At 46.9% G+C, this 14,016-nt stretch overlaps 1 protein-coding gene across 1 annotated transcript in view; it reads left to right on the forward strand.

Moving 5' to 3' along the window:
- The window catches only part of PACS1 (phosphofurin acidic cluster sorting protein 1), a 419,530-nt gene that overhangs the window by 144,814 nt on the left and 260,700 nt on the right, over positions 1-14,016 (forward strand). The window contains exons 7-11 of the mRNA XM_030219186.1: positions 1,226-1,306; positions 1,550-1,609; positions 2,105-2,265; positions 11,693-11,786; positions 12,661-12,741. Coding sequence (XP_030075046.1) covers positions 1,226-1,306; positions 1,550-1,609; positions 2,105-2,265; positions 11,693-11,786; positions 12,661-12,741 — 477 coding nt within the window. The remainder of the gene's footprint in view (positions 1-1,225; positions 1,307-1,549; positions 1,610-2,104; positions 2,266-11,692; positions 11,787-12,660; positions 12,742-14,016) is intronic.

Below are 14,016 nucleotides of genomic sequence, written 5' to 3' on the forward strand. Positions count from 1 at the left end.
TCTCCCTTTTTATTCTGCCAGGTTCACTTTCTCCTTAGTTCCCAAGATTATTATTATAGTTGTGAGCATGGCAGCTAGTGAGTCCCACATGTGAGAATATCATGCCTGCTTGTGTTCTGAGAAAGCAAAGTTACTTACCTGTAACAGGTGTTCTCTGAGGACAGCAGTCATGTATTCTCACAGTGTAAGAGCCACGGTGGCTTCAGTAGCCCATTTCCACTCTGCCCTCATTGAAGAAATTTGTAAAGTGGCAATGTGTGCCTGCTGTCCTCTGAGAACACGTTCTAAAGGTAAGTATCTTTGCTTTCCCTGTAAATAGCAGGAGAATGCAGCCAAACTCAACATCCCTCTTACCCCACATAAAAAGGAGAAAATTAGAAGAAAAGAACTTGCTATGAAACAGGCGGTTGGGGGGGGGGGGGGGGCAGTGTGGCAGTGCAGGAACCCCTACATAGGCTCAGAGAAATGGAACAGATTTCTCTAAGCTAATGAAGAGCTTTGGCACACAGGCTCCATAGGTGACATTGCCATGGAGCATGGCTCCCATTCTTCTGTTTTCTGCGGAGATCCCTCATTACAGGTAAGTAACTTTACTTTCTTTGGAACTTGACTGTAGTTGTAGTTCAACTTGTACATTGACTACATGCAAATAGAAGACTACTGCTGAGTTTCATGCATTTCCATTTTTTGTGGTAGTCTTACACATCAATTGGTATTTGAGGCTAGTGGAATGGAAGCCCTTGAATTAGGTTGTTGCACTAATACCATAAAGGGAGTGAAGAACTCAGTCATTCATTGTTATTTGATAAGGTACAGGTTCATCTGGTTCCACTGGAACTTTAGCACATATGCATTCCAGTTCTACACATTCAAATCCGCTACTTATGTCTGCACTGTGGCACACAGATCCCATCTATTCATTTGTGCCAAAGTTAGCCACAGCTTAGTCATATTTCTTAAATAGCTAAAAATCTGTTGCCTTGTGGATTTTAGGTGGATAGTCTCCCAGTCTGTTGGCTTTCTGTTCCCAGATTCAGATTTAGGTTTGTTAAAGCAGGGACATCACCCTTGTGTGAATTTCCTTACACCATGATGGCACTGCATAAATGTTGCATTGTCCATTTCACTCATGTGGCCACTAGGTAGCAGGCTTGCATGCCTTGTCATGAAAAGATGGATTCAGAACATGTGTAGTTGAAGCTATGTCCTATCTTTTCTCCCATAGGATTTATTTTATGAGGATGAAGATCTTCGAAAAGTAAAGAAGACCAGGCGGAAGTTGACCTCTGCATCCACCAGTACACGGGTGAGGAGCTTTGTCCTTTCAGGGAGTTTGAGGAAGAATGTTGATCTTCCATCTAATCAACCTGCTGCATGTGGGTTCCAGCTATTAGAGTGCAGCCCTACAAATTGTGGCATCTCTATCAAGAATGGGCTTTTATTGACTGGCCTAGATAGAAATCCTTTCTTGAAGACAGTTCCTTGATGATGTTTTCTGTTTTGTGGGTTGTTTGAAGTAAATTGGACCATATCTGTTTTCTCTGTATAGCAACCAAATATTAAACAGAAGTTTGTGGCCCTGCTGAAAAAGTTCAAGGTTTCAGATGAAGTAAGTGTTGTTCTTGTGCCCTAGACTCCACTGCAGTTTGTTAGGACCATAGACATGCTGTATCAAGCTACCCCTCTGTGTCTGGGAAAGATTTCTCAGTTCTGAGTAGTGGCATTCCTGGCACGAGGATGCCTTAAGGAGGGATAAGGGAAGACACATGGATATTTATATGAGAGGAACTGACCTAACACTGACTTGACTTGAGATACTTACTAGTAGTCCAGTAGCAAACCTTAAGCTCAGGGTTATTACTTCTGTCTCAGGTTAAGTGAAAAATAGCTTTGAAAGTGCATATTTAAAAAAAAAAAATTGTATTTGTTTCCCACTGCCTCTATAAGAATTAAATTTCTGTTCCCTGCTTTGGGGTTTTTAATAGATAAATCCAGCCACTAGATTAATTTCCCATTATTTACTTTGATACCTTGTGTGGTGTTGCTCTGTTTCTTGGTGCACTTCACACAGGACTGGTATTTCCTTCCCCCTCTCTCCTCTCAGGTGGGCTTTGGACTGGAGCATGTGTCCCAGGAGCAGATACGAGAGGTGGAAGAGGACCTGGATGAATTGTATGATAGCCTGGAGATGTATAACCCCAGTGATAGTGGCCCTGAGATGGAAGAGACAGAGAGCATACTCAGCACGCCCAAACCCAAGCTCAAGTGAGTGCAGCCTCACAACTCTTCCTATCCAGTTCTCATCAAGGATTCATAATAGATAATGTCACTTTACTTTATCCCATCCCTTACTCCTTCCTGCCCAGGTCTCATCAGGGAGCCAGCATGCACAGCATCTCATCTTTTCTTTTTTTTCCATTCAGCTCCCATCAGTCAGCTAGCATGCTCACATGTTTCATATTGCCCCTTCCAATCTGGCTTTTATTAGGGAGTCAGCATGCAACCTGTTTTCTTACGCCTTTTCATTTTTTTATAAAATCAGGCAGAATTGTACTTAGTGGTGGTTTTATCCATTTCTTTCCTTAGTGTTCTTACCATACCAGTCCAGAACTTGAAGGTTGCACCTGTCCACAAGATAATGAAGACGGAGACAAAAAGAAAGACCTGTGTGTTTCTTCCAATATGGGCACTGTGCAACCTTAGAAGCTCAGTATTTCTGTGTGTCCAGCAGATGGTCACAGCTGGGACCATACAGCTGCTTGAGTGGTTAATGATACAGCTCCTGTCCCAGTTAGAGAACTTGAGCATCAGTAAGCAGGGAGATGCTTTTACTTCAGGTTTTAAATGCCAAAAAAATAAAAAACAAATAGGACATACAACAAGTATAATTTGACCTGGAGCAGGGATATGGTACTTTGAGGCATACAAATTCTCCCCTTCCCCCACCCCCACCATTTAAATAATTAGATTGGAAGTTGCTTCCTCACTCACTGTAAGACATCAGAAGACCTCTTCAAAATTTGTTCCAGACTGCACTAGTGGTCAGCAGATACAGGTGGGAGTGTGCCGCCATACTGCGAAGAGGAAGAGATGATTTTCTTTGTCTCTCTTTTTTTTTTTCTTTTTTCCAAAAATATATACACAATAAAGAAAATTAGACATTAAAGAATACAAAACAAAAGAAAAAAATAGAAGAAAGTTAACAACATAGCAGAGACACAAAAACCAAGAAACAAAGGAAATTTGGGAAGTGAAAGGTATGAAGGAAAAACATTTCAAAAGTAATAATTAGCAAAAGCTAATACCCTATCGCATTTAGGATATTCTACCAAAGCACAGCACTCCAGCAAGTGACATACAACTTTCCTCCAGTTCTTTTCTTTAGCTAGTATTCTGGCCCTTCAATTCTGGAGCTTTCTGTAGTTTGGCTACTGCTATAGGCCTTCTGTCTTTTCTTCCCCAAGAGCTTACTGCGGTGACTGAAGATAAGGAAATATGAGAAACATTTTCTTCCGTCTGCAGTATTTATGACCAGAATAAAAAATACTCAAGCATAATTTGTTTCATCACTTACCTTCTCGATCTCCTGTGGCCTTTGCACTCATAACAGTTGGTTGAGACCATCTATTCTAGAACCCATGGCAACAAGGGCCAACAGTAAGTTTCCAACAGTCTGGAATGGTTTCTGCAGCACTGACACATGGAAAACTGCAATATGTACTCCAGTTGCCTCTGATGTTAGGTTAAGTGCTCACATCTCTAAATGTAATCTCTAACAGCTGTAAAATGTTAGCCACGTTGAACCAAAACTCGTTTTTGGATAATTGTGGGATACAAGTATGAATAAATAAATAAAAATAAATAACTCTATTTTTTTTCTCTCTGTCTTATGGCGCCAGCCTAACCATGGGGGGTTTGGTTTGTCAACTTCAATTATACTAAGACATTTCAACATCTTCAGGTTTCCCAGTAGAAGAGATTCTGCTGCAAGAAATCTCTCTCCATTTTTGTATTACAATTTGGCTCTTGAACAATCACATATCAAGTGCTGTAGTTTTCAAGGAGTGTGCCTTTGCCATACTTTTTTAGTCTTAGATCCTATTTGGTCTAGCTCCATCCTACCTATCTTGTTTTATTACTTTTAATTTCTCTAGTAGATTCTGTGGGAGTATTACTGATTTATCATTAGAATATCCTTCATTTAAAGGAATGTTGAATTCTTCCTATCAAGCAGCACATTGTTGCAACTTTCTTCCTGTTAAAATTAAACTGGAACCTAATTATTTGTTCAGGAAACATTTAAGTAGTTTATTGTTGAAGAAGATTTTTAAAGGCTTTATTTCATTTTAATTTGGGCTGAAATTGTTGTTTCCATATCATCATGCTGATCAATCCATAGACTGGTGGGTTGTGTCCATCTACCAGCAGGTGGAGATAGAGAGCAAACTTTGCCTCCCTATATGTGGTCATGTGCTGCCGGAAACTCCTCAGTATGTTCTCTATCTCAGCAGGTGGTGGTCACACACAGCAGCAGCTCTGGCTAGGCCGCCAAGCCTAATTTTTAGGTTTTGTTGAGTGCCTGGGGTTGAGGGCTCTTCTTGAGCAAGTGCAAACCTGGTGGCGCCAGGTCCCTCCTTTTCTCCCCCCTCCCGCTGGCTCTGTTTAAAAAAAAAAAAAAATTTTGAACGTCCTTAAAGGCGTTTATTTCGACGTTTATTTAAACGTTTATTGCAGCTACTCACTGGGACACCAGGTCGTTACAGCTCGGAGCGGAAAGCAGGTAATTTTTACCTTTTATAGCGGGCAGGGGGTTCCCCGATTGGTCTCCACGTGGCCTATGGCGTCGGAGGGCGAGGGCGCAAAGAGTCGCTCCCCGGATCGCGTGTGCGCTTCTAGAGGGGATGCGGGGGTCTTAAAGTCTGATCGCCCTTGTTGGGTGACAGTTTCGTGACCGATGAGTGTCCCGGTCCTTCCTCAGGTGTGGCGGTTTTTCCCGCCATAAACGCCCATCCCCCGCGGCTCGCCTCCGCCATATTGGCCGGCCACGCGGCTCGGACGGCTTCTTCTTGGGCCGCCCTTGAGGTGGGAGACATTGATGCCATGAACGCCCTTAATTTGGGCAACGGCACAAAGCGGCTAAAGTTAAGCGCCGTTCTTCCCGCGCGGCTCCTTCGCGGAGTGTCGCGCCGGACGCCTTCTTGGATGCGCAGCATGTCTCTCCCCCGCTCTTGCGAGCGCCGGTTGAGGGTGCGTCTAGGGCTGTAGCCCAGGCTGCGGAAGTGCACAGTCTGGGGGGTTTCTCCCCCGAGTTTGTTTTGCTGCTGCATCAGGCCTTCCTTATGCAAAACGCTGCCCCTGCTCCCTCGTCTGGTAAAGAGGTTGAGGCCCCCGGAGGTAAACGCCCTCGGGTTGATTCCCAGGCCTTGGAGGACTTTGTCTCCTCCGATGTAGATGAGGGCAGCGTATCTGAGTTCTCCCAACAGTCCTTTGCGGATTCCTTGGAGGAGACGGATCCCCGCTCGGATGGAGCGGATGACCCCTCTGCAGCGCGGCTCTTTAGCTCAGAGGATTTGCCCAACCTGTTAATGCAGGCCATGGGCATTTTGAAGATTTCCTCTCCGGAGGACGTCTCTCCCTCAGCCCCTGTTGGCTCTGCCATTATGCTGGGGACGAAGCACCCGCATAGAACCTTCCACGTGCATGAGGCCATGCACACCTTAATTTCGGCTCAATGGGATGTCCCGGAAGCGAGCCTTAAAGTGGCTAGGGCTATGTCCCGCCTATATCCTTTGCCTGAAAGTGAACGTGAGGCCTATCTGTGGCCTACCGTGGTTTCTTTAATCACTGCGGTGACTAAGAAAACGGCGTTGCCGGTGGAAGGTGGCACGGCCCTAAAGGACGCCCAAGACAGAAGATTGGAGGCGGCCTTAAGGTCGTCCTTTGAGGCGGCTGCTTTAAGTTTGCAGGCCTCAGTTTGCGGCTCCTATGTGGCCAGGGCGTGCCTGTCTATGGTGCAGCGGGCTTCCCCCTCGGATCATTCCTTGAGGGCTGATTGGCCGGCCCTGGAATCGGGCTTAGCCTATTTGGCAGACTTGCTGTATGATGTCTTGAGGGCCTCAGCTAAAGGCATGGCTCAGACAATCTCTGCGCGGTGGTGGCTTTGGCTGAAGCATAGGTCTGCTGACCACGCCTCTAAATCCCGCCTGGCTAGATTGCCTTTTAAAGGCAAGCTGCTCTTTGGGGTCGAGCTGGACAAAATCGTGACCGATTTCGGCACGTCTAAGGGCAAGAAGTTACCAGAGGTCAGGGCTCGGGCTAGTGCTCGCCCCGGTACCTCCAGAGGACGGTTTCAGGAAGCCCGTCGGTACCGCCCTGGCAGGTCGGGCTCCTCTGCCCCCTCTTCCTTCAAGAGGAACTTCTCCCCCAAGCAGCATTCCTTTCGCAGAGACCGCCGTCCCGGAGGTGCTCCCTCCGGTCCTCCCCTAGGGTCTTGTACCCAATGACGGGGCCTTGGTCCACGCCCCAGTGCAGATTGGAGGACGGCTGTCCTCGGTTCTGGACGAGTGGACCACAATAACTTCAGACGCTTGGGTGCTGGAAGTCATCAGAGACGGCTACAAGCTAGAGTTCTGCCGACCCTTAAGAGACGGGTTTTTACTCTCTCCCTGCAAGTCTCCGGTCAAAGCTGTGGCAGTGCAGCAGACCTTGGACAATCTGATCCGCCTGGGTGCGGTCGTTCCGGTGCCAGAAAATCAGCTTGGCAAGGGACGTTACTCCATTTACTTTGTGGTACCAAAGAAAGGAGGTTCTGTACGGCCTATCCTCGACCTCAAAGGGGTCAATCAGGCACTTTCGCATGGAGACCCTCCGCTCTGTTATAGCGGCAGTGAAGGCAGGAGAGTTCCTGGCATCCTTGGACATCAAGGAAGCGGACTTGCATATTCCCATCTGGCCTCCTCATCAACGCTTTCTGCGTTTTGCAGTACTGGGCCGACACTTCCAGTTCAGAGCCCTCACGTTCGGGTTGGCTACTGCTCCGCGGACCTTCTCCAAAGTAATGGTGGTCATCGCGGCCTTCCTGAGGAAGGAAGCAGTACAAGTCCATCCTTATCTGGACGACTGGTTGATCCGAGCCCCCTCTTATGCAGAGTGCGGCAAAGCTGTGAACCGGGTGGTTGCTCTTTTGAGCTCCCTGGGGTGGATCATCAACTGGGAGAAAAGCCAGCTGCGCCCAACTCAGTCCCTGGAGTATCTGGGAGTTCGATTCGACACCCAAGTGGGCAGAGTGTTCCTGCCAGACAATCGGATTGTCAAGCTTCAGGCTCAGATGGACCAGTTCCTAGTAGCCTCTCCTCTTCGGGCTTGGGACTATGTGCAGCTGTTGGGCTATGACGGCCACGATGGAAGTAGTGCCCTGGGCCAGGACTCATATGAGACCACTACAACACTCTCTGCTGCAGCGCTGGACTCCGATGTCGGAGGATTATGCTGTGCGCCTTCCCTTGGACCCAGCAGTGCGCAAGGCGCTGAGCTGGTGGACGCAGACAGACAAGTTGTCTGCAGGAATGCCTCTGGTGACCCCGGAGTGGATTGTCGTCACGACGGACGCCTCTTTGTCGGGCTGGGGAGCCCACTGCTTGGGAAGGACAGCGCATGGGCTCTGGTCTCCTGCAGAGGCATAGTGGTCTATCAACCTCCTGGAACTCAGAGCCATTCGGTTGGCGCTTTTGGAGTTCATCCCGGTACTGGCGTTGAAGCCTGTACGGGTCCTGTCGGACAATGCCACGGCTGTGGCCTATGTCAACCGCCAGGGAGGTACCAAGAGCGCCCCTCTAGCCAAGGAGGCCATGAATCTATGCCAGTGGGCGGAAGCGAACCTGGAACAGCTGTCAGCGGCCCACATTGCCGAGTCATGAATGTCAAGGCGGACTTTCTCAGTCGCCATACCTTAGAGCCCGGAGAGTGGCAGCTATCTGCTCAGGCGTTCTTGGAAATCACGAAGCGCTGGGGCCAGCCGAGCCTAGATCTGATGGCGTCATCGGCCAATTGCCAACTGCCGCGCTTTTTCAGCAGAGGACGGGACCCTCGATCCCTGGGAGAGATGCTCTTCTCCAACAGTGGCCGACACAAGAGATTCTCTGTGTTCCCGCCCTGGCCCATGTTGGGCAGGGTGCTAGACCGGGTGGCAAAGCATCCGGGCCGGATAATCCTGGTGGGTCCGGATTGGCCCAGACATCCCTGGTATGCGGACTTGATCAGGCTCTCAGTGGACGACCCTCTGTGGCTGCCAGTGGAGCAGGGCCTGTTACATCAGGGTCCCGTGGTGACGGAGGATCCCTCCCCCTTTGGTCTTACGGCCTGGCTATTGAGCGGCAGAGTCTGAGGAAGAAGGGCTTCTCAGACAAGGTCATCGCCACTCTGCTGAGAGCGAGGTAGCGCTCTACTTCTACTGCTTACGCCAGGGTTTGGCGTACCTTTGCAGCGTGGTGTGAAGCAGGTTCACTTTCTCCATTTACTGCTCCAATTTCTTCAGTGCTGGCGTTCCTGCAAGAAGGTCTGGAGAAAGGCCTGTCGCTCAGTTCCCTGAAAGTCCAGGTAGCGGCCCTGGCTTGCTTCAGGGGCCGCCTGAAGGGTGCTTCCCTGGCTTCGCAGCCAGATGTGGTGCGTTTCCTCAAGGGAGTTAATCACCTGCGCCCTCCTCTGCACTCAGTGGTGCCTGCGTGGAATCTCAACCTGGTACTAAGAGCCTTGCAGAAGCCGCCTTTTGAACCCTTGTCGAGGGCATCTCTGAAAGACCTGACGTTGAAAGCAGTCTTTTTGGTGGCTATCACTTCAGCCAGAAGAGTTTCCGAGCTCCAGGCACTCTCATGTCGAGAGCCTTTTCTGCAGTTCACTGAGGCAGGAGTGACTATTCGCACAGTGCCTTCCTTCCTGCCCAAGATTGTTTCTCGCTTCCATGTGAATCAGCAGCTCTGTCTCCCTTCCTTTCGTAGGGAGGACTACCCAGAGGAATTCTCTGCTCTCAAATATCTGGATGTGAGACGAGTTATCATCAGATACTTGGAAGTGACCAATGATTTCCGGAAATCGGATCATCTGTTTGTCCTGTTTGCAGGTCCTCGTAAGGGTCTGCAGGCTGCTAAGCCTACAGTGGCAAGATGGGTCAAGGAAGCCATTGCAGCGGCTTATGTGGCCGCGGGGAAGGTGCCGCCTATCCAGCTGAAGGCTCACTCCACTAGAGCTCAGGCGGCCTCGTTGGCAGAGGCCGGGTCCGTCTCCTTGGCAGAGATATGCAAGGCGGCAACTTGGGCATCGGCCCATACATTCTCCAAGCATTACCGCTTGACTGTGGCTGCTCGGGCGGAGGCCCGGTTTGGAGCTTCAGTGTTGAGGTCAGGGATTTCAATGTCCCGCCCTGGGTGAGTACTGCTTCGGTACATCCCACCAGTCTATGGATTGATCAGCATGATGATATGGAAGGTAAAATTATGTATCATACCTGATAATTTTCTTTCCATTAATCATAGCTGGTCAATCCATAGCCCCTCCCAGATATCTGTACTGTTTATATTCTGGTTGAATTTTAGGTTCAAGTTTAGTCTTCAGTTACTTCAGGAGGACTTCGTGTTCAAGTTTTTTCACTTGGATTCTTCAAGAGTTGAGACGAGTTTGTGTTACAGTGAGCTGCTGCATTCCTCTCTCCTCCGTTTTACGGGGCTGGATTGAGACTTAAATTCTGCCGGCACTCCCTCCCGCTTCGTGCGGCTGTAGGGCAGCTTTGTACCCCTCCCGCTTCGGCGGTGTTAGGGTCAGTCAGCTCCTCCCACGGTTGCGGTTGCAGGATAAGCCAGATCCCCCCGCATCGGCGGGGTGGTGTCCCTCCCCCGCTCCGCGGGGATGAGCTGGGTTAATTCCCCTCCCCCGTTTCGGCGGTGGTGAGCTGGGCAGAGTGTCCCTTTGTGGGTGTAATTCTCTAAGTGCTGAGTCCTGCGGATGGAGCTTTGATATCGACATACTGAGGAGTTTCCGGCAGCACATGACCACATATAGGGAGGCAAAGTTTGCTCTCTATCTCCACCTGCTGGTAGATGGACACAACCCACCAGTCTATGGATTGATCAGCTATGATTAATGGAAAGAAAATTATCAGGTATGATACATAATTTTACCTTACATGATGTTATTAACTGATTTATTTTTTACTTGGTTGTAATTCCTGGAAATATCCAGTTTCTTAGTATTGTAATCCGCTCTGAACCTTATGAGGATAAGAATCAGATTGTATTGTATTCCCTCTTTAGTGTACTTTTGAGTTTTGGCAAATCTTGGCAAGTGGTATGTAGAAGAAGCATTTCTCCCTCTGTTGACTCTTTCCATCATACCTTTCTTTTCTTCAGAATGGAATCCAAGTAGTAATAGCTCAGGGGTCCTTTGACGTTCAAGTTGCAACTTTGCTTCTGTCTGAAAGGTTCTCTTGAGCATTTCGTCCACATGTAGTGCACCTTCTCTAAAGTGGGATGCTATATATCCTCCTGTTCATTTCTGTTCTCCTGAGTGGAGTTTAATTCTTCTTAAGGCGCCAGGTCTTCCATCCTTTGACTCCCTTTAAGGAGCATCTTGGAAGAATTTCACTGTAGTTATTCTTTGTTTCTATTCCCTAAGAGAATTTTGAGCCACAAGTTTTAACAGATCCCTTTCTCCAGTTCACGGATGCAGGAATTTTGATTAAACAATTCTGTTCTTTACTTCCAAAAGTAGTGGTCTTATTTTGGGTAAATCAAATCTTTTACTTTGGCTCCATGTCTGTTGTGCTTTAAAAGTACTTTGAAGTGACCTAGCAGTTTCCAAGGTTGGTTTTTCTCTCTACAGGTTTTAGGTAAAGTGAGCCAACTTCTGAAACTATCATTGCCTGGTAGCTGAAGTAATGTTTTGTCAGCATGTGTATTTAATCTAAAAAGGAATTAACCTCCTAAGGTTTGAAAACTTTCTACCAGGGTATTTCAACCTCTAGGGTGGAGTTGCATTGATATAGTTCTCTTTAACATTCAAAAAAATTGTGTTCCTGGTAGGAGCATGACTGTATACTACATTGGAGCTGAATTTATTCAGGAGTGCATCCTCATTTTGGAAACTGCTTTGCTGTATCCCACATGTTCTAGACTGACCTGATGAAGATGCTAAGGAAGGAGAAATTAGGCCTGTCTTGCCCTCTAATTTTCTTTCACTTGGTCCCAGCAGACCAGTCCAGAGGCCCTAATATATTTCCAGTTATTAAACCACTTTAGGGTACATTAATATTGCTATTTTCACTCTTTTATTAAATGTCAAACTCTTTTCAGGTTGAGCGTTCAATTTTCTCTAACAGTTTAACTTTTTTAAGGTTGGTTTTTTTTTTTTGTGTGTGTGTGTTTTGTTTTACCAGTGATATGGTATGTTAAGTATTACTGGTACAACTCCTCAATCCGTCCTCAAGTGAAATTGATAACACATGGTTCATTATTTTGTCATTTGAAGTACTGAGCATATAAAACTGCATGTGCACTTATTGGGAGAAACAGGGAGGACTTCTTTTTTTTTCCCTCTCCAATCGCTGGTTGATGGGCACAACCCACAGGTTCTGGACTGGTCTGGTGGGACTAAAGGAAAGAAAACTAACAAATAAGACCTAATTTCTCATCCTCTTTCCCTACAGACCATTCTTTGAGGGGATGTCTCAATCCAGCTCTCAGACGGAGATAGGCAGCTTGAACAGCAAGGGGAGCCTGGGCCGAGACACCAGCAGTCCAGTAAGTCTTGCTTCTGAAAGAGTGTTTAAACAACAAATTTTTATGCTCATCTATGCAGAATAATAGAAAACCAGTCAGGGGAGCCATCCAGACTGGGTGAGCCACTTGGTTTTGCCATTATTTACTGTGTTGCTATGGTGTTATGTAGTGGTCTGGTTCATGCTGTGACAACTATAGTGAGTCTGGCAGAGTCTCACACAACCTGTGTTGTCCCAAGAATAGTTGCACAGAACCTCTTCTATCTCGATGGAGAGGTACATGCTCAGTTGGTATTTTGTTTGTAATCATGTGCCACTGAAAATCATAACAGAGGGCAGCCATCCGTGTCTCCTAGGCTCCTCTAAATATCTTTTGGGACTGTGCCCCTTGATTTTTGCCCAGCCTGCATTCCTTTGTGCTTGAGCCTTACACACATTGAAGACTGTTCTGAAATAAATTTGCATAGGGTAATAAAGTATGTACCTAGATTAATTTCATGAAATTAAAATAGTGCTCCTCTCAGCAACTTAAAATCTCTATTTCACACTGTGTATGTGTTTGGCCACAGGTGAAAGGGGCATAGTTGGGGGGGGGGGGGGGGGGGTAAAATGTATGCAGGGACTTTATTTTGAAATCACCTTGCTTGTTTTACCTTGTTTATTTTGTAAGTATCCATAGTATCTGCCAGCTTCATATTTTCCATGAGGAATTTCCTTTGGTCCTTTGGAAAATTAGCTTGCAGGTCCATGGGTGCAGTGTTTTAGAATCCAACTATCTCTTATAGGAATAGAGATTTGGAACCAAGAAGCCACAGGCAGTGTCCTGACAATATGGCTCGTGATCTAACCTGTTTTGATGACTAAAGTGGTAACTAAAGCTGTTTGTCTTCCTGCAGGCAGAAACTCCCAGCTTGGAGAAGGTGAAGCGTTCTGGAAGCAAGAACTTAGAGGAGGGTGGGACTGAAGCAGATGTTCAGGTAAATGCAATTCTAACAATATTTTGTCCTGTGATTATAAACATTTGCTACTCTGAAATTATAATCTGGGACACTGACAAACACTGTTAATGAGGCCTGGTGTGCAGTAGCAACAAGGGAATTTATGAGATGGGCTTTTTGCAATCTTCATCTCACAGGACCCCTTTTAGGATTTCTCAGAGCCTACACAGGCATTCCTGCACTGCTACAAGACCCTCTCCCTTCAGTCATCTTTAGCTGCCAGCGTGACTCTCCTGTCCTCATCAGAATGCCTCAATAAAGAAACATAAGTTTGAAAAAAAAAAAAAAAAGAAGCAAGACAAAACCTAGACCCTAGGCCTTCTCTCTTCTCATAGCTCTTGAGAGAAAAAAAGAGCAGAGAATCCTAGATGATACTGAAGGGGAGGGACTTCAAAAGAGGCAAGGAAAACAATCACAAGTGCCTCCTTTCACCAGAAGCCTTCACAGCACATCCCGAGGCTGCTCCTGCTCACCATCTCAGTTCTCTTACTCAGATTTTAAAATGCTTTGTTCAAGACAGCACAGTTATTCTCTAGCATGCTGATTCACCTTTATTTTACATCTGTCTGTAAACCAGTGTTTCCCAAACCTGTTCCTGGAGGCACCGCATCTAGTCAGGTTTTCAGGATATCCATCATGAATATTCATGAGAGAGATTTGCATGCAAATGTCTCATGAATTTTCGTTGTAGATAATCCTAAAATCTTGACTGGCTGTGGGGTGCCTTCAGGACCAGGTTTGGGAACCACTGCTGTAAGGAATATTCTAGTGCAGAATGATCAACAATGACCAAATCACCCACAGTTAAAATCACCCTCATGTGAGCTGGTCTCCAGGTATAAATACTGCTCCCTATTGTGACAGCTCACGCTCTGTGTCTGAGCCTCTCATGTTCCCATCAGTGGGAACTGATACCTGTAGAGACTGCTGCTTCCAGTCTAGATCATCTGCCAGTCAATCTGGAAGAGCACCCAATTGAAGATCCAATGGAGTAATACTCCTACCCCAAATTCTTGCAGAAAATCTCAAACACACTATCCCTGAGTTCTACACAGACACTGGCAAACAAAAAGAGCTTTCATTCAATTCTGCAGTCTTGCACTGCCCAAAAAAGATCATAGCAATGCCTGTTCACCAAATCCTTCAAGATCCCCACGTCTATGTGGAGGTTTCCTCGCTATATTTGTCCCTCAAGCTCAAATAGCAAAAGTCCTCTCTGCACTGAGACGTGACCAACAGCAACTCCCACAACAG

The sequence above is a fragment of the Microcaecilia unicolor genome, chromosome 11 (genome assembly GCF_901765095.1).
Source record: "Microcaecilia unicolor chromosome 11, aMicUni1.1, whole genome shotgun sequence".
In the NCBI taxonomy this organism is placed as follows: domain Eukaryota; kingdom Metazoa; phylum Chordata; class Amphibia; order Gymnophiona; family Siphonopidae; genus Microcaecilia; species Microcaecilia unicolor.